This window comes from Gambusia affinis, linkage group LG16 (assembly GCF_019740435.1).
Source record: "Gambusia affinis linkage group LG16, SWU_Gaff_1.0, whole genome shotgun sequence".
NCBI classification, from domain to species: domain Eukaryota; kingdom Metazoa; phylum Chordata; class Actinopteri; order Cyprinodontiformes; family Poeciliidae; genus Gambusia; species Gambusia affinis.
Window position 1 is genome coordinate 2,780,240 of NC_057883.1, and position 22,960 is coordinate 2,803,199.

The following is a 22,960-nucleotide window of genomic DNA, read 5'->3' on the forward strand; positions in this document are numbered from 1 at the left end:
TTTATATCATGTTGCTTTGATTCTTTCATGCATGTTTGAGAAATCCTTCAATCTCCCATGGCAACCATTCGGGCATGACTAAATGCTCGCTCTCACAGAGCTCCGCCTCTTTCCACAAAGCTCCTCCCTCTGAGCTGCAGTCTCCAGGCGAGTTTCCGCCTCTCAGTGTACACCTCCCTCCCCCACTCAGCTCCTCCAGACTAGTAGCAGCAATTAGTAAACATTAGCTGGAAATGGAATTCTGCTGAGCTCATCATAGAAACTACATATCAGTCCAACTCTCCAAAGAGCTGTTGTAAATGCCATAATGGAGCAGCATTGTTGTGGTGGCATGCCAAAGGCAGAGTCAGAGAGTAGGAGCTTCTTAAAGGGACATAAGCCCAATTTCAAAGCGTTAGGATTGTGAATTCAATTTTCTTTTAAGTTATCTTTGATGAATGCTGTATTTCATAGAAACTGAAGGTAGCAGTTACTTAACTGTGCTATAAAATGATGAGCGTTTCATGGAGCTTTGCAGCACCATCATCTGAATAAAATGTGAATGTTTAGAGGTAGAAACCTATGAGACATACAACAAGTGTACAATTATTTACGTACTGAATTTCTCTCCAAAGCCGATGGCCACAATCACAAAAAAAAGCAACACCTCAAGCTGAAGTAAAACTGTGTGACCGGACCGGCTGTGAACCAGAGCGAGCCATGGCTCTGGTTTACTGCTGTCACCAGAAAACAATGAATCACTGCATCACTGCATTCCTCCACGCAGTACATTAAACCCAAACTGGGTTTCTTCTTTTGACACAAATGTCATTGTTCTTTTAAAGGTGAAAAAGCATCTGGTCACAGCAACATTTTTATCTGTTTTAGATTACAAAGACTTGTTATATATGAACGCCTCAGCACAATTGCTACTGAAAAGTTGATACTATCTATCCATCATGTTTCTCTGGGGTTTGTTACAAACTGTAAAGCCTTGACCCATCATTCCACTCGAGGGAACTGGCCTTCCTTGTCCACCAGGAGGTTGGGACATTGGTACACTTTTATTTCTGAGGCCTTGCTTGAGCTGCTGCCCTCCTACATCTGTGATCTAATCACACAGAGAAACATTGATTCTCACTCTGTGTTCAAATGATCATTTTTTGCTCTCTGTCCCATTTTCCCACACAGAATTGGGAACAACAGCGTTTGTTTACGCTGCTCCGTCTACGTATGTTGCATAAAGACTGGAAATTAATTGAACTTATTTCACTGACCACTTTTAAGTCCAGACACAGCATTAGAGATAAAGTCTTGAAATTGTGACAGCTTTTAATAATTATTATTTGTTTGGTATTTTAACTATATAACTACTTGTAACTATTTGTAATTGTTGTGGAACCATTAACGCCTCTTGGCCAGGATTCCAGGTTTTTAATCCCAATTGGATTTTCCTGGTTAAAGGAGCAGTACCACATAACGTTTTTGAGCTTTACATTATAACATGCTCTTCCCTCATCAAAACCATACCCGGAGTGTTGCTTTGATTCTTTCATGCATGTTTGAGAAATCCTTTAATCTCCCTTAACAACCATTCATCCAGTCCTCAGTGGTTCAAGATATTATTCTCTCTGGCCTGGCATTTACTAGACGTAATATTTGTGGAGATCAAACAATGAGGGTCACCGTTGAGACCAACTTAGAAGTACGAGAAAGTCCAACAAACACTCAGTAGTTCTCTAAGAGCATCTACTATGCTACTAGCTTAAACAAAAACAACCATTTGCAATATGCTTGACAATCTTTCTTTGTCCAAGCTCCAGATTTTCATCCAGAGGTACTTCTTTCATTTTTCTCAAACATACCAACAATGTGTGGGACTCTGTAAACAGAAGTCCTTAAGATTCAAGAGACTCGCTGCTCTGATTGCAAGCGGTTCCATCCTAAGGAGGAACAAAACGTTCAGATTTAGAACAAGGCCACAGCAACCTGCTGATGTAAAGCAGCTCTGTCCTCCCCCAAGAGAAAGCCCAGTATCATCCCAGTCCGTTGCTTAGCCTCTTTTAGTAACTGGGCTGACTTCTCTCATTGAGGGAATTTAAAAATAGCTAATGGAGATGCTGCTGGCCTTCTACAAGAACGTTCTGCTTAATCGTTGAGTCAGATCGGCAAGAAGTTCAAAGCGCTGGATAGTTATTTCCACTCAATAACAGGGGAAGTGGCAAGAAAGTTAACACTATAAAGTTAAGAGGAAACAGAACGAAGGCCGGAAGAACAAAAATTGAAGCAGAACTGGCTGTGTGTGCATAATCTGTCTGAGGTCTAAAAATGGATCTGTGTTCCAGACTGTTGAGCATCTCTATGCTGTTGGTGCTCATTAAATTCAACTTCAGGTAAGACTGAGCCCTCCTCCTCCTCTTCTTCTTCCTCCTCCTTTTGTTTATGCCCTGATCATCTCTACAACTTCACCCAGCTGTGGAAAAAGGAGGAGGGGAGGCAACTATTTTTAACACAGCCTCCAAACATGCGTGAACTGATAGGCCTGTGGAAATGAACCCACACAGAAACACAGACACAAACAGAAGCTGAGTCAACAACGCAGCAGCAAAGGCCTCACAGTGCCTGCTCCCCTCTTTCATCAGAATAACAAACCCACCGGCGGTTGCGTAACCCAATCATCCTCACAGGCCAGGCGTGTCGGAACGGCACGGCAAAGACACGCCTGGCCCAAATGTAAAGGGGTTCTATGTTCATCAAGAAGTCCCAAAGTTCTTCCTGTACTTCCTGTCCGCTGTAACGATCAGGTTTGTATTAAGGCAGCATCTTTTAGAAAAAAAAAAGTTCTTTTATAGACAGCTCATGTTGAAGACAGCTCAAGATGCCAACTATCAAGACCATTTCTACAAATATTTAAATTGAAGCAGTGGAATAAGCTCTACATGAACATCTCACCACAGTTAGTGAGGAGTGGTGCACATGTTCCTCAGATTGATCCCAGAGACTCTAGGGTGTTTCATTCAGAGAGGTTTTTGATGACATGCTCTGGTAAATAAGTAAAATAAGGTGGCATATTGGTATTTAGTCATAAATTTTTGTTTTGCCATGAGAAAAGACTGACTGATAGTTTTTTCTTTAGATCAAAGAATATGCTCATCGACACATAGCACACTTGGTTACAGAGAGGATACGAGGCGTTCCCTCGGTGCGGCAGACCAGGTAGATGCAGGCGGCCATGATGTGATCAGACTTGCGGCCGCGTGTCAGGCTTTTATTGATGGCCATCTTGTAGAAGTTGAAGGCCGTGTCCAGGCAGTGCTGGTTCATCTGAAGCTGGTGGCCCAGGGTGTTGATGTGTTGCTTAGCTGAAAACACAAAACCACATATTCAGAATAATTACAGAGGAAGAAGTTGTTCTACTTATACGCTATAGGATTTGGAAGCACAAAATACCTCAATTATACAACCATAGCAATATCAGTGGGTGAAATATTAATATTGTAAAGGACTGCTTGGAGTTTAATTATCGTTGGCTAGCATATTCCACACATTATGAACTTACATTTTTCATGCCGACAAAATTTAGCTAGTTGGACAAAGAGGACACTTTTTGAAACTACAAAAAATATTTAAACTTTTTTTTTTTTAGATAGTCCAATTTTTAGATGTAGCTGGAAAACCATTCAATTCAACAGTTTTTACGTATTAAGTAACTTTTGAAGGAAAGTAACTTCACTGTATTTTATTTCAGGATACCAAAGCATAAGGTGATTACAAAGACATACCAAAATATTCAGATTTTGTTTGTAACAAAAATAAATTAACAAATTAAATTAATAAATGTTCAAGTGTTGAAATTAATATATCATTTTCCTTTTACTCGTCCCATCATTTCACAATGATGTGATATGTTGTGCTGATGTGTGACATAACATATGACCCAGTGTGATAAGTTTAAGTTGAAGGATTTATTTTATAAAGTCAATATAGATCTAATTGCTTAAATTAAATAGTGCTGCTTAAAATTTAAGCCGATGGTGCTGATTTATGTATTTTCTGTCATGTTGAATATGGTGGTTCCAGCTGGTAAAATAATAAACCACCATAAGCAGAAATGATTCATAACCCCAGAGAACAGTCTAACGCTCCATAAGAGCTGCTGCTGCTCAGTCAATTATACAGTATCCTGTCATGTTCCATCCATCATTACAGTGGTATTGTTATTGCGCAACTGCAAAGATTACCTGAGTTCTACTATGAGTAAATCCTCAGGCTCTAACGAGCAGCAGACTTTCTCACTCAAACACATGTTCCCCTTCTGCAGACACACAGACTCAGGTACAACAGACGGAGAGCCAGGTCAAAGAAGATTGCACTAAGTGCTGCCAGTGAGCTGTGGTGTGTGTGTCTGTAGTTCATGACCTCACATGTGCTAAACAGGTCGCCGAAAGTTAACACACAAAGCCAGATGTGTGACCGTACTGAGTGGGTTGTCTGGGAATGTGAGGGACTGGACTCATCATGCTGAGTGGATGTGGAATCACAAAGTGTGTACGCTGCGTCAGAACAAACACACGTTATCATAGTCTACTCAAAACCACGTCTAAACAATCCTTCATAGTCACTCGTCTTGTTCACTTCGATTAATCTGTCCTGGGTTGCAATAAAATACCTTTCTACTGGAACATCGCATCTGTTTGGAGTCCCAACGGAGATGTTTGTTTTATGTTGTTGCCCTTTTTTCTATCAATGTAATCAAAACTGTCAAACAAATGATAAAAAATAGGGGTGCAAACATTTAATCGACTTACATTTGATTGTTGATTAATGTCTTAGAATTAGTTCCAATCGATTAAGTGATAACGCCAGCTAGACCGTCTTTCAGTGTTGTAGTTCGGCCACCATCCAGAAGAGGGCGGATTGGGACTTTTTAAAATAACAAATTACCGTAACTACAACAGCTTGGTGGGGAATGGAGTTCAAATAAATCCCGTTTTCCTGACAGAGAGAGACTGATTGATTTAATATGTTGTAAAGTGTCTAGATTTATGTGTAAATTTGAATTAGACATTAGATTTACACAGAACAGGCTTTTTTTTTTTTTGGTCACTACCGATAACCATTCAAGTCTAAAAGCTTTAGTTTTTAGTTTTTGAATTGCTAATTCCAAAAGTCTGTCTACACACATTTCATATATTAACATATATTTCCTGAAAGAGATGAACATCAAACAAACATGATGAGATTAGAAGATTCCAATTATTTATGCATACCGGACTCATCTGATTTTTACTAAAGAGCATGTGGTTTCTTGATGCTTACACAAGCAGGTTGGCAAAACTCTTTGTCCAATCAGTGAAGGCACCTTAGACAAACCAACAGTTAATGCTGACAACACTCTTCAGTGTGGATGCTACTACTGAGACACAAAGTTAATAATTTTCTGTAAAAATCAAGTCAGAGGAAGAACAGAAATGTTAGCAGTTGACCGATCATCAATCTTCAAAAAGCCTGACCTGCAGTCCTGCTATTTGTTGATTTTTATTAAAGCCAAACTAACAAGTCTATAAATGGTACAATGTAATGTATAAAGGCTCCACACTGAACCAGCTGCTGTAGATCCAAAGCTAATGGCAGTGATGGTTCCTCATGTCAGAGATAATAAGCAGGAAGTGAAATCAGCCTGCAGCTTTAATTGGAGCTCCTGGTCACAGGTTCAAAGTATTCAACCTAACTGAGGAGCTAAAGGCTTTATCAAAGCCCAGAGATGAACCACCATCATCTGATGACATTTACATGAAGAGGAAGTAGGACACTGTGATGGTCTGACATTTACTCATCTATCCGACCAAGTCAGCCTGGAAACAAACACATACAGACGAGCTACAAAAAAAACGCCCCAAAAACGAGGCTTTAGGGAAGCCAATCAAAGCAAGTAAAATAAAGAGCACATGCAAGTTTAAACCTGGGATGGGCAGTTTGGTATGTTAGGAGCTCAAGGCTGCTTTTGACTTGATGTTGTATGGCCAGCAGACGTTTGGTGCTACTACAGCTGACAGCGCCCCCTATTGCCTATAGATCAGTAACGTTAATTTATTGCAGACAGGAAGTGCTCTAACTTTTTCATGTGTCTGTCATGTCACACTTCATGTAGTCCTCAACAACAGAACGGAGAGACAGACAGTTTGACTATTTCAAACTCTTCTAAATGCTGTCAAAGTCTGAGTAGAGAGCAGTAAACCAAAGAGGACACCACTGTACTAAATGTACTGGCTGGCTGATAAGGATTACCTTGTTTTGGTACAGAGACGAGGTTCTGCATCAAGTGGAGGAGTTTAATAATCTCAGGGTTTTGTTCACAATGTAGGAAAAACGGAGATTGATAGGCAGTTTGGTGCTGCATCTGCAGCTCTATTCTGTTGAAGAGAGAGCTGAGCCAGAAAGAAGATACAGACGGGCCGATAGAGTTAAACCTTTATTCAGTTAAACACTGAAATGTTTGTTTTTAATGTGGTTTTTTTTCACTCTTTAGTTGCCCAGATGAAGTTGGTTTTTAAAATCCTAATTTCACACTAAAGGAATACTTCTTTCTCTTCTGTTCTTCTAAAGGAATCCAGACCACATGTGTTGATCATCACATTGTAAACTTTTCCCTAGTCTATACAGTCCCTATACACCAACGGTAACACACACACTGTCTAAAATAATCCCCTGAATCCTTGAATGTTTAGCTGTTACTCAGCCCGCAGCAGACTGATGGTTCTGTGACTCAGCACAGAGCTTCTCTTTGCCCTGTAAAAGAGTTTAGTTTTACTGAACTCAGGAAGTGAGACTCAACAATGAAGAATACCAAAGAGCTCTGAGGAGTTAGGAAGGAGGAGAAGTGCAGACAATATATCTGAGTCATTTCAGATATTTCTACTGCAGCTCCATTGCAGACTCTACAGCTTGTTTCTCACTAAACAGAATGGCAGTACAGGAAAGGTGTGCAGGAGCTGCATTTGTATGACTTGTGTTTGAATGGCTTTTTGTGAGAGGAGACCCAGGGCAGACATGCTTGGCCCTGTTCTATTATGCAGTGACGTCTATGGAGAGAACAAAACGCAGCACGTTCATGCAAATACTACACTGCACCGGCATGGTGGTGAACCAAGACCAAACAATCAACCTTCCACTAAGATCAGATCATGATGTAAATCTGTTCATGACGTATTCTACTGCAAAATCTGAGGGGTCCTGTTTGACAGCCGAGGATTTGTCCTCACTGGGCCGTCAGCAGGACAATGAATGATCCCGAACGCAGCAGCAGACCCGCGACAGGGTGGCTGACAGGAATGAATCAAGATGTTCCGACGGTCCAGTCAATGTCTGGACCTCAACCTGATTGAAATGAACAGAGCTGTGCAGAAAGAAACGTCTGCAAATGTCAGCATAAAGAGTGGGCTGAAACTCCTGCACTCTGACAGTTATTGCTATCAGTGTGGAATCTGATGTGTGAGTTTATACACTGAAGGTTAGAGTTAACTCATCTTCCAACCTGTTAAATACCAGGTCATTTTATTGATTTTATTCATTTGTCATGATATGTAAAGTAACATAAGTAACATGCTTCAATTAGCCAAACCACAATATTTAAACTAAAGTTATACATGATTGACAAAAAAAAAGCACAAAGTCTCATCCTTTCATTGCTGTCCTGCATCCAAGGGACCAAATACAAACTTCCAGATTTAAAGATGCATCTATCTATCATTATACATTCCATAAACTAGCTAATTATAATCCCATAATAATTGAAAATAACCAAATAAATAAATAAATAAACTTGATAGTCATTGGCAGTTGTAATCAGTAATTTCTGGTAATATCTACCATTACTGCCACCCAACGGTAGGTTTGTATTTTCTGTCACCTTGTAAGAGTTTCCACAAGAGTATGTTGAGTTCGGTTTGGCTCAGGTTTGTTTGATGAATCCTGAAGCCTTACTTCCCTCAGCATAAATAATGTTTGAGTGATCTTTGGTCTTTTAGTTGTGGAACAAAAAAAGAAGGAAAAACCGAGTCCTTTCAGAATCTGTAATTACCAAAAGTTGAGTAATGTGTCCCCAGTCCAAACCTCTTCTGTCCAACAGGGAGAATTTACATTACTCATCTTTTTACCATTTATATTGTAGCATGTTAAAAACTCTATGAAATGTTGAGCAGAATCAACATTACTCTTTACGTTTCTTTATTTCATCTAATTTGGGTGGAAAAAAGATCAAAATCTTTCAAACGTCCCTTAGTTTCACTAGCAAAAGCAGTGTGGCTCCCTCTGCTGGTCACTCACCTCTCTGCAACGTCTGAGCTCTGGACTCTGACCCCATCCCTGAGAAGTGTCCATCCCCAAAAGTTGGATTTTTAAGACCACCTGAAAAAAAATAATTAAAAGTTGTAAGTAACTCGAAGCACAAAGTGCAGAAATGTAAAATTTATTTCAATTAACATTCACACCATTAAGACCATTTTAAACCTTGTACAGATTCTAAAATAAACACAAATTATAAATTGGCAAAAATAAAAAGAAAAGGTGAAGATCAACATCACCATCAGAAACCAACAAGATAATCTAAAGAAACACAACTGTATGACTCTACAGCGCACTCTAGTGGTCAAAAGGCCCATCTGCATAAATAAAATTGAAAACTGGGTAGTCTGATTAGACAGAATTGAAATACTGACTGGTACAAGTAACTATCTTTAGCCTTACAATTACTCAAAATGTATCTTTTATTGCAGTAGGTCCTGCATGTTTCCCAACAGGTCCCAGGGGGAGCGGGCAGTGTTAGGATGACCACAGCGGGAGGAGATAGCCTAACATGGACACCAGGTCCAAAGACTGTTGGGACCTGGCATCTTTCCTCTGTCCTTTCTCTGCTGGAAGGACAGAGGACAACTGAGATTGGTAATAAAATATAGACTGAAAACAAATAAACCAAAACTGAATAAACAGTCAACTTAAATGCCTCATGACTTAAGATATGCCCAACTCTATCCAAAGAAGAAAAACCAATCATTCAGCACATGGACTTTGACGTGGATTCCAACTTCACTTCAGGGCCAACGTCTGTCAATGAGCAAAACACAAAACCCTTCAGCTCCAACTGTACAGCAACCCGTCCAAACCCAGGTGAGGAAAATTCACAGTCCTGCTCTGTCAAAACTTTTCTCTTAAGTAAGAAAGTTGGAACAGGTTCACTGAATGCACATATTTTTAGTTAGTTGTATGTTCTGAACCATTGTTTCGAATGAATGATCAACAATTTAGCCTTTCCCCCCTCAAAAGTTACTCTGTTCATTTTGAATTTTGGAATGAATCTAAGTGTGTTTTCACACCTGATAGTCCGGTAAACTCGGTCCTATAAGGGACCAAAATTGCAACATTTGCTACATCTCCAGCAGTTCACTTTCACACCGCACTGAGTCAAACAATCCAAGCTAATTGAAAAACCTGTTCCCCTCCTCGCCTGTGGCGGCGCTGCACCAGGAACCACTGAAGAAAACAACAGTTGCTCTCAGTTTCCTTCTTCTTTTGTGACAAAAGAAATACAACTTCCTTTGTCACAAAATGTAAAAAAAAAATGTAGTGGTGTGAAATTTTAGCGACCGTAGCATTCCATCATCATCTTTGACAATGAGCCATTTCTCCCGCAAGCTAGGCTAGCACGTTTGTTTTGGTTGCATTTACCCAGAATGCCCTGCCCTGTAGTCCACTACCTGCTTCTGGAACGCTCGCTTGGCATTCACATAAGTATTCGAACCACACCAGAGTTCACAAACCGTGACAGAGGTTTGTGAGTGGATTAGAGTTTGATTAGCATTCACATCTCCCCAAACAAACCAGACTCTAGACAAACCAACCAGAATTTTATTAAAGCAAACTAAACAGGGCTGGTGTGAATGCGCATCACTTTGAGGTCACATAGACATTTTATTGTTCATTAGTTCCAGCTTTCAGTGCCATAATCATCTCACTGTTTTTTGTAACTTGTGTGAACAAGTCCTTCTTGTTCCAAAATGAAATTGTGGATCTGAACAATGCTAAGCTGTATAAAATAAAAGTGGAAAAAGAACAAAAAGCCAGAAACTAACACGTCCGTACGCTCTGAGAGGTGTCCCATCAGTCTCACCTTCTGAAGACACAAACTGTCCAACAGCCAGGGAGCCTCCGCCGCCCGTCTCTACAAACTCCACCTCAGAGACGATGATGCTGTCCTCCAGAACGGAGCCGCAGCCCATGCAGACGGCATCGCCACGCGCCTGGTCAACATCGATGTCCGAGCTGCCGCAGTGCTTACACACCCTGGAGCTCATGGTTTTGCTCTGCAGACCTCCAAACCTGGATGAAAATATGACAAGATGTCAAATATGAATTCCTTGATAAAATAAGAAATGTATAAATAAATAAATAAAATAGTACAACATTTTTCACTACCACAGGGGGAACTGAGAGGCCCTCTAAGCACTCTCAGAGCATTTAGAGAAATGAACTGGGCCCAAATATAATGGGTCCAGTGCATTTTTTATTACTTTTAGGATGAACCTTATTAGGAATGCACAATATATCTGCATCAACATTGTTATAAGCCGATGTTTGTATTTATTTTTTTTAAACACATGGTATTGGTACGTAAAATTGTGCCAATAGTAACAACCAACATTTATTTCCAGCTTGTTATTTGTTTTTTCTGGAGCAGGAGGTGACTTCTTACTCTTACTCTGTAGCTTTTGTACTTTGTTGACCCTTGTGGGCCACCATAAAGACAGCTGTAGTGTTTAAGCACACAAATTCTGGGGTAATTTTCTAATGGAATCTATATAATTATATATGTACTCCAAGTTCCAGTCAATTCCCATTAATCCTGATTAATTCACATAATATAAATAGAAAGTTTACAGTTTGTAAGTTTCAAATTTCCCCCCACTTAACTTCTTTTTGAAAATGTCTTAAACGTTGTTGCAAATCAACAATATTTGCAACCCCAAACGATAGAAATAAACTATTTAGCAATTTTCTTTCACAGGTTGTTCTTTTAGTATTTTAGTACAAGAAACTATGCTCTTGTGTAATAAAACTTTGAATACTAAAACTCTGTCTTGCAACACCTATGTACTTGATTTTGTGCAGCTGGTAGCTGTGCTACATCATGGTGCCCATCGGCGTCTTTAGAGCCCGGGGCCTCCAAGCAATGGATGCGCCCATACTAGAGCGTCTAAATCGATGCTGCCGTATTTCCATTGGCTTATTCCGGTTACAGTATGGTTTCCCAGCAAATCTAAACTGTTGCTGCACTGTACACAGAAATGAACGCCTCTGCGGTGATTGTGCAGAACATCCCCCAGTACTCTGCTCCCATCCCTCGGTCAGCAACGTGGCACACGTCTCTCGAACCCCCACCCACCACCTTTACAAGCCAAGAAACTGTCTTTTAGGAGAAATTAAAGAATAAAAATGTGTTTTAGATGTGCTGGTTGTTTTTCTTTTTTCAGTGGCCATTATGGACTATTATGGACTTCATGTGGGAGCCACATGAAGCTGGTGAGAGCTGGGTGGGACAAGCTAACAAATGTCTGAAAGACACCAGCAAAGTGTTGAACTCTACAAGACGTCTGTCTGCGGACACCATGTCAACACCGTGTGGCCACAGCGGCTCCATACCTTCAGTCCGGTGAACACCGACGGGAGCAGCGTCAGGTCACGCCGTGACGACGCCACCCTGGGTGAAAATAAGTGTTTCCCACGTAAACTCTGTAACGCAAAGGCGTCGTATTCACTTCCACACTTCTGTAAAAGGAGCTGGGAGCGTAAGCGAAGCTAGCCGCGTGATGACATTTTACGTGAGCCTCATCTCAGCTGAAACACCGGCGCAATTCCCAGCACAACACCGAGCACGTGCGCCTGCCGCGTTGGGGAGACCCCGACGAAACCAACTTCAGAGGGGTGTTAGCGGAGAGGAGGGGACAAAAACTGAGTTCAAACACTGCTGTTTAATTTATTGTATTACTAACTTACTCAGTGATATGTAGTGTAATATAAAAACAACAGTTTTTAAGACTGTAAATAAATACAAATACTTTACGATCATTATAGTTCCACCTATATTGTTTTGGAACTTTCCAACTTCCGTCTCCACGTTTAAATGAATTATATTTAAAAAATACAGTTATTTCTTTGCTATTTTTACGTCCCAAAATTTAGGGACGTTTATACCAAAGTCAAATAAAAGTCAAATAAAATTGTAGTCATTTCATTGCAATAAATGCTAAACAGCTTTCTCTTGAAACGATGCCACGTCTGTAAAGAAAATGTGGTTGTGGGTCAAGTTCACTAAAAACAGTCTCTTTTTTGAGGAGTCTCAATGTGTAAATATTTTTGGGTAAAAACCTCCGATATAGATAAAATAAAATGAACCTGTGGTTCGAGAACTACAAGTAGCTCTTAGGACTATGTACAACAGTTTTTAATAACTTTAGCTAAAAATTATGAAGACCCAACAGATGTTTTAAATATAGCTGTACGAATAAATGTTTTAGCACTCTGTCCATTTTTCCGCATGAAATGTTTGAATTTAAATTCCACAACAAAATGATGCTAAAAGTAGAAATAAAATCTTTCAGTTTTGTGGGGGGTTTTTTTGTCAATAGGTTGGTATCTTAGAGGTTTTGGGATTTCTTCAAAATCACAAAATCATTTTTCACAAATGTCAACATCTCCCTGAAGAAAATTTATTCATTTTTTTTTTAAATCTATTTTTAACCTTTCACAAATTTGTCTCCCAAACTCTCAGAATGTTTGGACTCCCGTCATCCTCATTAGATGGCTCCAAAGATTTTCTGACAAATTGACTTCCAGACTCTCGGAGGTTTATTCCAAACCTTACTTTCTTCCTCTCACAAAGTTATTTTGTTGTAAATGTGTGGGTATATGTTGCCTTACTAAAAAAATAAAATCCCTCACGTTTAGCAGACACCAGAATATCATGGGTCAAATCTGACTGAAATATTGGGTCACAATAAACGAAATGAAGACGAAAACAAATAGAAGACATTATGTATAAACATCTGATTTTATTTTGAACAGAAAGGTCCAACAACATGTGGCGCCGTCAGCAACATAAAAACAAGAAGGGAAAACAGGGTAGTGTATTCAGAACAGATTACACATGTACACAATGGCAGTTTACATTTGGTTAAAAAATATATAGAAAGAATTATAATGAAAGGGCTGCACAGTCTGACACTTCTTTATTTAAAGTACAGTTTTGTTTCTTATTCATATCTCTTTTCTGTTGTTAGAGCTTGCCTTTCTCCATCTTCTAAACATTCTAAATCATGTGATCAAAAAACAAAATCAACATCTGTGCGTTGAAGTAGAACTAAGCTGAAGAAATGTGTTTTCATTGGTGAGATGAAGGCGGCATGCCAGCAGACATTTTGCTGATCAATTTTGTGCTATAAGAATCATTCTGATGTTGTTCACGCCGATACACATGAGCATTGTAGAGTCAGCGACACTACAGCAACAAAGATTGGCATCTGAATTGTTACTGAGCAGTTTTACTCAAGAACCTCCTTGTTAAATGATTAGAGATCCACGGAGAAGTCAGTTACTGATCAAAATCAGATTTTTAGCTCCACCGAACCGGAGAGGCGATCTGTTCTCCACACCTCGACAATAAAGAGGCTTTTGAAAAGTTCTCAAGAAATTTAATTTTAAATCAGAAGCTCCTTTAAAACCATATTTCCATGAATCCTCTTCATAAATCACCACGTGCTTTCAAATCATCGGTGTTAACACGATGTTACATGTCCACCTCACTACAGCTGAGATCATAGAAACAACGTGGAAACCTCTACACCTGTCTGCAACCTGTGGCTCGGGAGCCACAAGAGGCCCTTTAGATCTTCAGTTAGGGCTCTCAATAACTTCTGACTAAAAATTAAGCAATAAGCTAATATTTTTAAATTTACATACAATAACAAAGAGGTTTTTTAATACAGTTTCTCCCCGTCTTTGCACTGAATTTCTTCTACAAGCACCAGTAAAATGTTTTATAGATCTGAACTTTTTGTCATTGGGTTGGACTTTGTGCTTTTTAAAAATTTTATTATTCAGAATTTTTTGCCCCACAAGGGAAAAAAAAATAATCTTTTTGCTAAATTTTATGTTTGTCTTTAAATCCTAGAAATACAAATGAAATTGTGTTTTCAAATAATATTTATCTCAATGTATAAGTTCTCTTTTTTCCAAATACATCAATGTGATGAATTCATGTTTTTTTTCCCCAAAGATTACACACAAATACCCATAAACCTATTTGAAATGACACTCCTTTGCAAATGACCTGGTTTTATTTTTACATTAGCTCATGCTAGGTATGTTGCCAGGTAACAGAGTTACTGTAGTGTGTTGCCTCTGCTGAAATGCTCCACATCACACCGAGGTGACAAATCAAAATAAAATCCATAAAGTGACTATAATACTTCAATATAGTTTAGTTTAAAAAAGAAGGAAGAACAGACAGGCTGTTATTCAAAGCAGGAAGTTAACAAAATAGCTCATAGAAAACTTTTATACATGAAACTACAATTAAAGTTCCTGTGTGTTTATTCCTCACTTTGGTCAGTGAATAGTCTGAAGCTCATTAGACACAGAAGCAGACAGGAGTGCAAGTTAGTCAAAACGAAAACAATAAACCAAAAAAAGGACCAAGTGACATGAGTCTATCAGAAACTGGACAGATGGGTGAGTTTTTTGGGTTTGGCCTCATCCAGAAAATCCTGAACACTTCAAACTCTTACAGAATCTTTCAGTCCGTTTCTGTGCCTTCTTTCTTGGCTGTTGCCTCTAAAGCCAATGACCTTCTTCTTCTTCTTCTCATTTCCTTATTTTCTATTAAAATTATGCACATATTTTGCAGCTGACTGAGAAAGTGTAGCATAATTTTGTCAGTTCTCTGTCCTCCCTAACACTTAGTATTTCTCACTTAGGCTTCAGAAATGGTTTTCTACTTTAATCAGCAAAATCAGCTCAAGAAATTCTTCAGAGTTGAACGTTAGCAAGTAAACATGTTCATGCACATTTAAACTACAGACGCACCAAACAGACAGCTGGTACCCAGCGCTGGGGACTTTAAGGTCGACTTTAGGGTCGGACGTTCTACAGACAGAGAGGTGGGTCGCAGTAATGATGGCTTTCGGTGTGGAAGTTGTTACTGAGTGAAGACTAACAGGTTATCATTTTCACCATCAGTGAGGTGTTCCAAACTGAGGCCACAGGAAGCACAGAGATGGAAGAAGCCTAATAGGTTTTCTTGGCAGGAAGGATACAAAGAAAATTGGAATGCCGTTCCCATGTTGTTCTATATTCTGCCGTTGTTCTTTAGGAAAAAAAATTGTTTGGGCAGGTTAGAGCTTTACAAAACAATGCGACTGGAAACGACTGCCAACAAAATTCGGATCCATGCACTTTGCTGCACAATGTAGGAAAGCGTTAGCATAGAAAAAAGCTCTAGAAGAAACACAATTGTTGGTTTCAAAACAATTTAAAAATAGTTTAAAAGAGCTAATGTAAAGTAGAACAGAAGATCCAGTTCTTACTTGGTTTTCAAAGGAATTCAGACAACAACTACAGCTTCTTAATACAAAAAAGGAAAGATGAAAATATCTGCTTCTCAACCTTGTGCCACAAGTTAATCTGCATGTTTCCTTTAATGTGCTTAGAAAGAGTTTGGAACTGGAAGATCTGCTGAAGATACAACTTGGTTCTGTCATCCCTGCACAAACAGCAGCGTTTAAAATCACTGTGCAATGAACTGAGTGCAAAAAGTGTGTTGTACAACCTTCATAAGAGTACAGAGTAACATTTCAGAATTAATATTAAAGCCTCCAACATTAGTAAGCCTCAGGGTTCTGTAAAAACGTTTCATCTACTCGGCCCAGTTAGTGAGTGAAACCAGACTGGAGCGTTGAACAGAGAAAACACAGAATAGACCTGCACATGTACAGGGTACTGCTCAGAGAGGTGAGTGAAGTGCTCTTTTCTCCTTTTAGAAAGATTTCTTGCAAAAAAAAACAACAAAAAACACAACAATAAACGATCTGGCATAAAGAACCGATAAGAGATCAGATGGATAAAGTGAATCTGCGGTGATGAGATCAAACCCGATCGGAATCCGACTCGGCTGGAAAACACTTGGGTGTGTGCTGCCTCCGTCCCCCCCTGGCCGTCACTGGTCTCGAGCTTCGTGAAGCAGCTTGGCCGCCTGTCGCCAAGACAACACCTTCCCTTTAATAATGGAGACTTTACGTTTTTTGTTTCTGACATTTGCAAACGCATCAATGTTTCTTGATAAAATACTCAGCACCGTTACAAGTTTAACCCTTTGTGCTTTAGAAGCGCTCTGTGCACATCGTTGGCTGATGTATTACTGCAGCATGTACAACAGAAAATACATAAATAATGTGGATATATCAGATAAATATAAAAACACAAAATGCAGCTTGTATTTGAAAAATAAAAAAAAAATCCCAACAGACATGGACCTGTGTGAAGAAACTGTTGTCAACAAAAAACAAACTAAATAGGTCCCACATTTGAACGGCTTCAAAAAAACAAAACAAAGACTAATACTTATTCTATTGGCTGTTCTACTCCTAACTGCACTGACTGAACAAACTAAAGTTGTTTTTTCATGTTTGACCAGCTGGTGGAGCTGTTGGTGTATTTCAGCGACTGTAGTGGTGCAGAGGGAGCAGATAGATAATAATTCCATATTCAGTGTGAGGTTTCCTGTACCTTGTGCATTGCAGTGAGCCACAGCGATGCCACCTTCTTGTCTTCTGCAGCCTCCATCTGTAGCTGCTGGGCGTCCTGGGAGCCCATTGGTTTGTAATGGAGGAGCATCCCACTGGCCCGCGACGTCCCTCCTACACACACACACCACCAACTCAACACTTTTTGGAAAAGTATCTGTCGTCTGTCTGGACTCAAACACCAGAGAAAACCCAACATTAAAAAGAGTAACTGGATGAGATGAGATATGGAAAGTAACCAAAATTGACTGAAAAAGAAAATGGGAGAACAGTTTTTCCCCTCAGACTCCAAAGGATGTAAAGTAAAGTAATTCAGGTGTTGCTTTCATGCAAAATGCAGGATGGGGTAATGGGATGGGGTGACATCAGGCCGGGGCAGAGGGTGGATGTAGATGCTGAGGGGCGAGCAGCAGCCAACCTTCAGAGACACACAGGCCGTCCAGCAGGCTGGTGTAAGTGTGAACGTCTTCCTCTGGGTCCAGAGGAAGAGCAGAGCCGTCAGCGCAGCAGTGTTAGAGAACAGAGACATTCTGCAGTCATCTTCTAATGACATTCAAAACAACTCATTTAAGAAGAGCTAGAAAAACGAAAAGGAAGCAAAAGCTATTTATTCCCACAGCTGCAGAAATCAGAAAAACCCCAGTGAGCTGAAACTGTGATGTTTGTAGCTTGTTACCTCCTGGACTCGTCCCGTCTGTCAGTATCTGCATGCTGGAGATGCGGGACAGCTCCACCTCAAAGTGACTTTCACCGTCCAGGAACAGGTATCTGATGAGAAGGTTACAAAAAAAAGAAAAAAGAAAAAAAGAAAGACTCAGTCTCCCTTCTCGTTTAAAGGGTATTAATGTTTGACTAACATTAGGAAGGCTTTGGCAAGTCGGACCGTTCCACACTGACCTGTGGTTGTTGGAGAGGCGGCATGTCATGGTTTCAGATTTATCCGACGTTCCCAAAGTGACGACAAACATCCCTCCTGGAAAAACAAAACAAAAAGACTGAAGAGGGCAACATCTTTCACACTTTCTTTTTTTCAAAGATTAGCTTGGCGATACTTTCTTTGGGATAGAAAGAAAAAGACAATGATTTAATTTTAAGTTTAAAAAAAAAACAAACAAAACTATATACTGGGGCAGGGGCAGAACCCATCGTGCCGGTGGTCGCCGGATCGACTCCTGGCCTGGAGATATTTGCCGCATGTCTTCCCTCTCTCTCATTACCCTCGTTCCTGTCAAACTACTTTCAAATAAAGGCCACTAGAGCCAAAAAACCTTAAAAAAACTAAATAAAACTGTATACAGGAATTAGGACTGTCATGATAATAAATTTTGCTGGACAATGAGTTTCACCAGAAGTTATTGCGCTAAACGATAATGACATTTTCAAGTCATTTAACGCTAGCAGCATAATAATGCTGCTAGCTAATAACTCAAAGATCAATAAACTTTTAAGTTCTAGTGAATATTTAACACTGGAACTGGAAGACATCTTAAATATCCAAGATAAATAAAACAACAAACAACAAATAAAATGAATCAGAAAATCTCTGTAAACAAAACCATCCTTCAAAAAAGGATTGATTGATACCAAAAACACTTTGAACTGTCTTACTGCTGACATGTTCTTTACACATAACCTTGACCTAATTCCACTTAGATTTTTTCCCCCCACTGCATCATTAAAAGATTAATATTACATTCCTGGCAACAGTAAGTGCATTTAAAGTGCTGACTGCACTGTATACATAAGTACTGGTGATGGCATGAGAGTCAGTGGAGCCAAACCAAGAGAGCCAGTTTACCTCCCAGCAGCACTTTGAGCTGCTTGTCGTAGAACTCCAGCTCCTTCTGTGAGACCAGGCTGCACTCCGCACACTGCCTCACCGGGTCAACGAAGCACATCCGGGGCAGCGCCACCTTCTTGCTGCAGCATTTATCGCAGTAACAGCGGCCGCAGCGCCGACAGTGGTGCTGCGGGACACAGACGTTAAATCAGAGCGAGGCTGATGATAGATCGGCAGGTCTAAAGTGGCAGAAGATTTAAACGTGAAGCTCTGTGAGGCGGGGCAGGAGCACAGCACATCGTTGTGAGCAGACCAGCTCTCTCCGCGCATTCTGAAAGAGCCTTAGCAGTTTTCAACTAGAAATGATCAAATGTTCAGCTTGTGGTAAAGCGTTAGTTCAGCAGGGCTGAATGCTGAAAAAAACAAAACACAGTCTGATTCCTTTAGGAAACAGATAATGGTAGAAAAAAATGCTGTTTTTAAACTTAACTGAGAAAAAAAACAAAAACCAACTCAAATCTGTTCATAGAGTTTGATTTTATAAGATGATAAACTGGGAAACACTTCAAGTTTTGGTAGTGAATGGAAATCATTACTAGCAACATTTATTCTGCTGAAACAAATCAGCAGTCAAGTCGGCAGTTCAGCTGAATCACAGCAGTCACTACAATAACTACTGATAGAGAAAAGAATCAAAAATGAAAAGAAGAGGATAAAGCAATTGATAAAAAAAATAACAAAAAAGAATAAAGTCTAAGCCAGGGGTGTCCAAAGTGTGGCTCAGGGGCCATTTATGGCCCTCTGATTCTGATTGGCCCACCACAACAGGTGGTTTAGGCAGATTGAGAATTTTATTCTTAAATTAGAGCAAAATTATTAATGACAAATTAAAATGTATACAATGGAAAAATATTGATGATTGTATTTATTTATTCTGGTTATTTTTAACATTTCCAAACAAAATAAAGAAAAAATTAAAAACACAAAGCTTTTGTCTTAGCCATGCTGTTTGCTTTCTCTGTGATTTCATAAATAGGATCACATTTATCATCCGACTACAGTTGAGAAACTCCTCAGAGGATTCAGTTGATAAATGTGATCTCAGTGAGAAACAGACTTTATTTTAATTTATTATACCTTGCTTGAGTCACCATGTCTAAAGAGACAGCGACTCAAATCCTGTTCTTATTGCTGAGAAAAAGCAGAATGTCTCATTTAACTTGTTTCATCTTAGTCCAGTAGGACGTACAAACTGGATATCTTTTTCTTAACAACGCAAAAAACTCTGTATTGGATCTACAAGGATTTAAACTTTCCTTTCCCACAAAAAATAAAAACAAAAGAGACACTTTTACATGTATAATTAGAATTATTGTACGCTGAGGTAACTGTTGATCAGTGAAAAAGAAAACAAATACAACTTTTTGCAGTTTTAGCTTTTTTTCTTTTTTTTTTTGACCTGACCATTTGGGCCCACGTGACTAAGGGTTTGGACGCCACTGTTGGAAGCGGCCTGATCAGACAGAGTCTGGTTTCCACTTTTCGGTCAGATAAAGTTGTGATTTAGCACCATGGTAGCGCAGGAACAAAAACCAAACAAACCTTTCGTCTGATGAAGTCAAACTTGGTGTCGCATTGCATGCATCTCGGACACTGGGTGACAGATAGGGAGAGAGGAAAAACAGGATGTTACACAACCTGCTGAGCTGAGCAGATTCCAGTTAAACAGCAGCCTGGCTCCTGCTCCGCTTCAGCCACACATCACACAACACGTACTCTCTGCTGGACTGTCACTTTCCCACTCAAAATTCCTATGTTGCTTTCTTTCAGTCTCACTCTGGAGGCATTGCAACCTAGAAGTTTTTAGGAATTAAAAGTTCATAGAAAAACAAACAGAGGCGTCTGTACAGAGATTAAAGTCAAGAATAAATGATTAACTTTATTTGTGTGCAATCTGCTCTTCAACAAACAGTGTTGGGTTCTGTCTGTGATTCTGACGCTCTCTAAAAGGAGACAGACTTTTTTTCTTTCTTTTTTTAGCAGGGTTCCTTTCGCAACAATTTAGCTAAATACTATCATCTATGTGCGGGCGTGATAGTCGGCTAACACACACATAGGCACAATGTCACTGTAGCCGGCTCCTACACTGATGCTAACCAGCTCTGCTCTGGTTTTAGTTGGACGGGAGAGGCTTGGCTGGCAAACTTCTTCTGTTACCAGACTGGCCATGGCAGCCTGCAACGCCCAGTCCAGGACCCAACTGCGATGTCCAACAAACACGTCAAGCTCGCGGCAGCTCGGAGCACAAAACCGGATACGGCAACGTGTCCCCACAAAAATAAAAGCTAGCTTCGAGGCGTCGGGCGTCCCGAGTTCGAGTCACGTCCTCGGTTCCTTTGCCGCCCGTCTTTCCTCACCTCTCCGTGACCACTTCCTGTCTGCTTACTTTCTAATAAAAAAAATACTTTAAAAAAAACCCTTCAGGAACAAAAATTTAAAATAAAACAGCATGGCATTTTAGAACTTACCCAATTATGAAAAGCTAACCTAACATTAACAGTCATGGAGATCAAAATGTTTCATGAGTCATAAGAAAAATTAAGTGCAAAAAAAAAGTTGTCAATTTAACTAAAAACACACTGATGCTTTTTTTGCAGTATTGCTACATTACAAAACACGTGTGTTTGCATCACTATTTTTAATCAATCATTGAGCAAAAGTGCCACAATTCAAAAAAATAAATGCCTGCTCATCACATATTTTTGTGGTGACACAGCAGTAACTAACAAGAAGGTCCCAGGTTCTCCTTTTGCATTAAGTTTTCTCCGAGTTCTTACAGGGTACTCAGGTTTCCTGTTAAGGTCTCTTAGGTGTGATGCATTGTGTTATGCATCTCTGAGTTGCCCCTGAAATGGGAAGGTAACTTGTTCCCGGTGCACCTTAATATACATAAACAGATATAGAGACAATGATCCGAATGCTCACAATTTAAAAATATTTCCAGCTGCTAAATTTGTTTTTTCTGTAAGCAAAGGACAAAGCATAAGTCTTCTTATGCTAGTGGTGTGCTAAACCCCATTAGCACCATGCTAGGGGAGGTGTAGCACTGGCTGCTCAATAGGGCACTGTCAACTTTCACCAATGAAGTTTTTTTTAGTACTTTCGTGTTGTGGGCTGCAATGTTTGTTTTTTTAAAACTTTTTCTTGTAAAAGGTTCTGCCATTAAATATTTATATTGTATTTTAAGAAATTTTCCCTTATTGTAGTTTTTTTTATCCTTGTTTTTTCAATATGTTTACTTTTTAGTGAATCTGTATGTTTCCATTTAGCTCAACACTTTGCTGGTACATTTGAATTTCCCCATTAAGGTACAATTAAGTACATGTATTTCCTGCTCCAAAGCGTCAGTTGTCACAATTTATTTTGTTTTGTTTTGACAAACTTCACATTTTTTACATTTAGTCTGAAAATACTAACCGGAAGCGAAATGTTTACTGTATTAGATAGCTTCGCGCTGGTGTGTAACCACTTCAGATAGCATTTGGCCGTCAAACGTCTCACCTCTTTATCCGGGACCCACTGCGGCTCGTCCAGGGAGAACGGGCTGTTGAAGGCGCCGTTCTCCGGGACCATTCGGAGGCCGCTGGGGCTGCGGACCAGCTTCTTCCCGTCTGGTACCGAGGACATTTTCTTTAAAGCGTTTCCCCTCTCTTCTGTCGAGTCGTCTTCTTCTATCACAAACTCCAATCAAGCCACACCCTCCAGGAGCATTCAACCAATCAGAGCACATATCTAAGGTCACGTGACAAGTGTGAACGAGTGGGCTGTTTGTGTCCACTAGAAATCAAAACATACTGTAATGTTCTCGAGATAAAGGACAAAAAGCATTTGTTTCGGAGTGTTAGCTAAGTGAACAATTTAGTTTATTCAAAATGTAAATGAAGATAAATTACAAAGCAATTAATAAACATTTATTTCAGCAAATAAAGTTATATTAGTGACAGTCAAAAGTCATATTGGCTTTGATTTTCAGTTTGTTAATACTTGTTAATAATTAGCACTGTCTGGTTCAAGTTCCCAATCTTCTGCTTGACTCAGCAGGTAGACTGACATGTGAACATGGCTGGGTGTTCCTCCAACAGAGACAATCTCAAACAGACTTCAACATTTATTTTGGAATACTCATCTAAAACCATGAAAGAAATGTGAAATATATCAAGCCAGAATTTCATGTCATATGTTTTCTTTTATTATTAAAAGTAGTGTAAGAATTAATTGTTTTCCCATATTAGCTTTAAACTAGTTTTAAAAAATATGTTTAAAAACTTAAATGAGAAACCACATCATGCAT

General features: G+C 39.6%; 2 protein-coding genes across 3 annotated transcripts in view; both read right to left on the minus strand.

The window, feature by feature from the left end:
- Positions 1-11,960, minus strand: part of LOC122846096 (transcription factor IIIB 90 kDa subunit-like) — a 66,696-nt gene extending 54,736 nt beyond the window's left edge. Inside the window, exons 1-4 of the mRNA XM_044142846.1 lie at positions 11,674-11,960; positions 10,145-10,353; positions 8,305-8,385; positions 3,168-3,341 (exon numbers count right to left, since the gene is read on the minus strand). Of these exons, the coding sequence (XP_043998781.1) occupies positions 3,168-3,341; positions 8,305-8,385; positions 10,145-10,328 (439 nt within the window). The 5' untranslated portion in view covers positions 10,329-10,353; positions 11,674-11,960. The remainder of the gene's footprint in view (positions 1-3,167; positions 3,342-8,304; positions 8,386-10,144; positions 10,354-11,673) is intronic.
- A 1,102-nt stretch (positions 11,961-13,062) lies between these two features.
- Positions 13,063-22,369, minus strand: zfyve21 (zinc finger, FYVE domain containing 21). 2 transcript variants are annotated; one of them, XM_044142942.1, is made up of 8 exons: positions 22,171-22,361; positions 20,212-20,262; positions 18,628-18,796; positions 17,727-17,802; positions 17,506-17,597; positions 17,248-17,301; positions 16,813-16,943; positions 13,063-16,279 (listed from the first exon to the last, which is right to left on the minus strand). In XM_044142942.1, the coding sequence occupies exons 1-8, from the start codon at positions 22,294-22,296 to the stop codon at positions 16,244-16,246; spliced, it is 735 nt and encodes a 244-aa protein (XP_043998877.1). In that variant the 5' UTR covers positions 22,297-22,361; the 3' UTR covers positions 13,063-16,243. The 2 variants fall into 2 exon arrangements, with proteins under 2 accessions (XP_043998877.1, XP_043998878.1); XM_044142943.1 differs by lacking the exon at positions 17,248-17,301 and having other exon boundaries at positions 22,171-22,369.
- Positions 22,370-22,960: the final 591 nt, after the last annotated feature.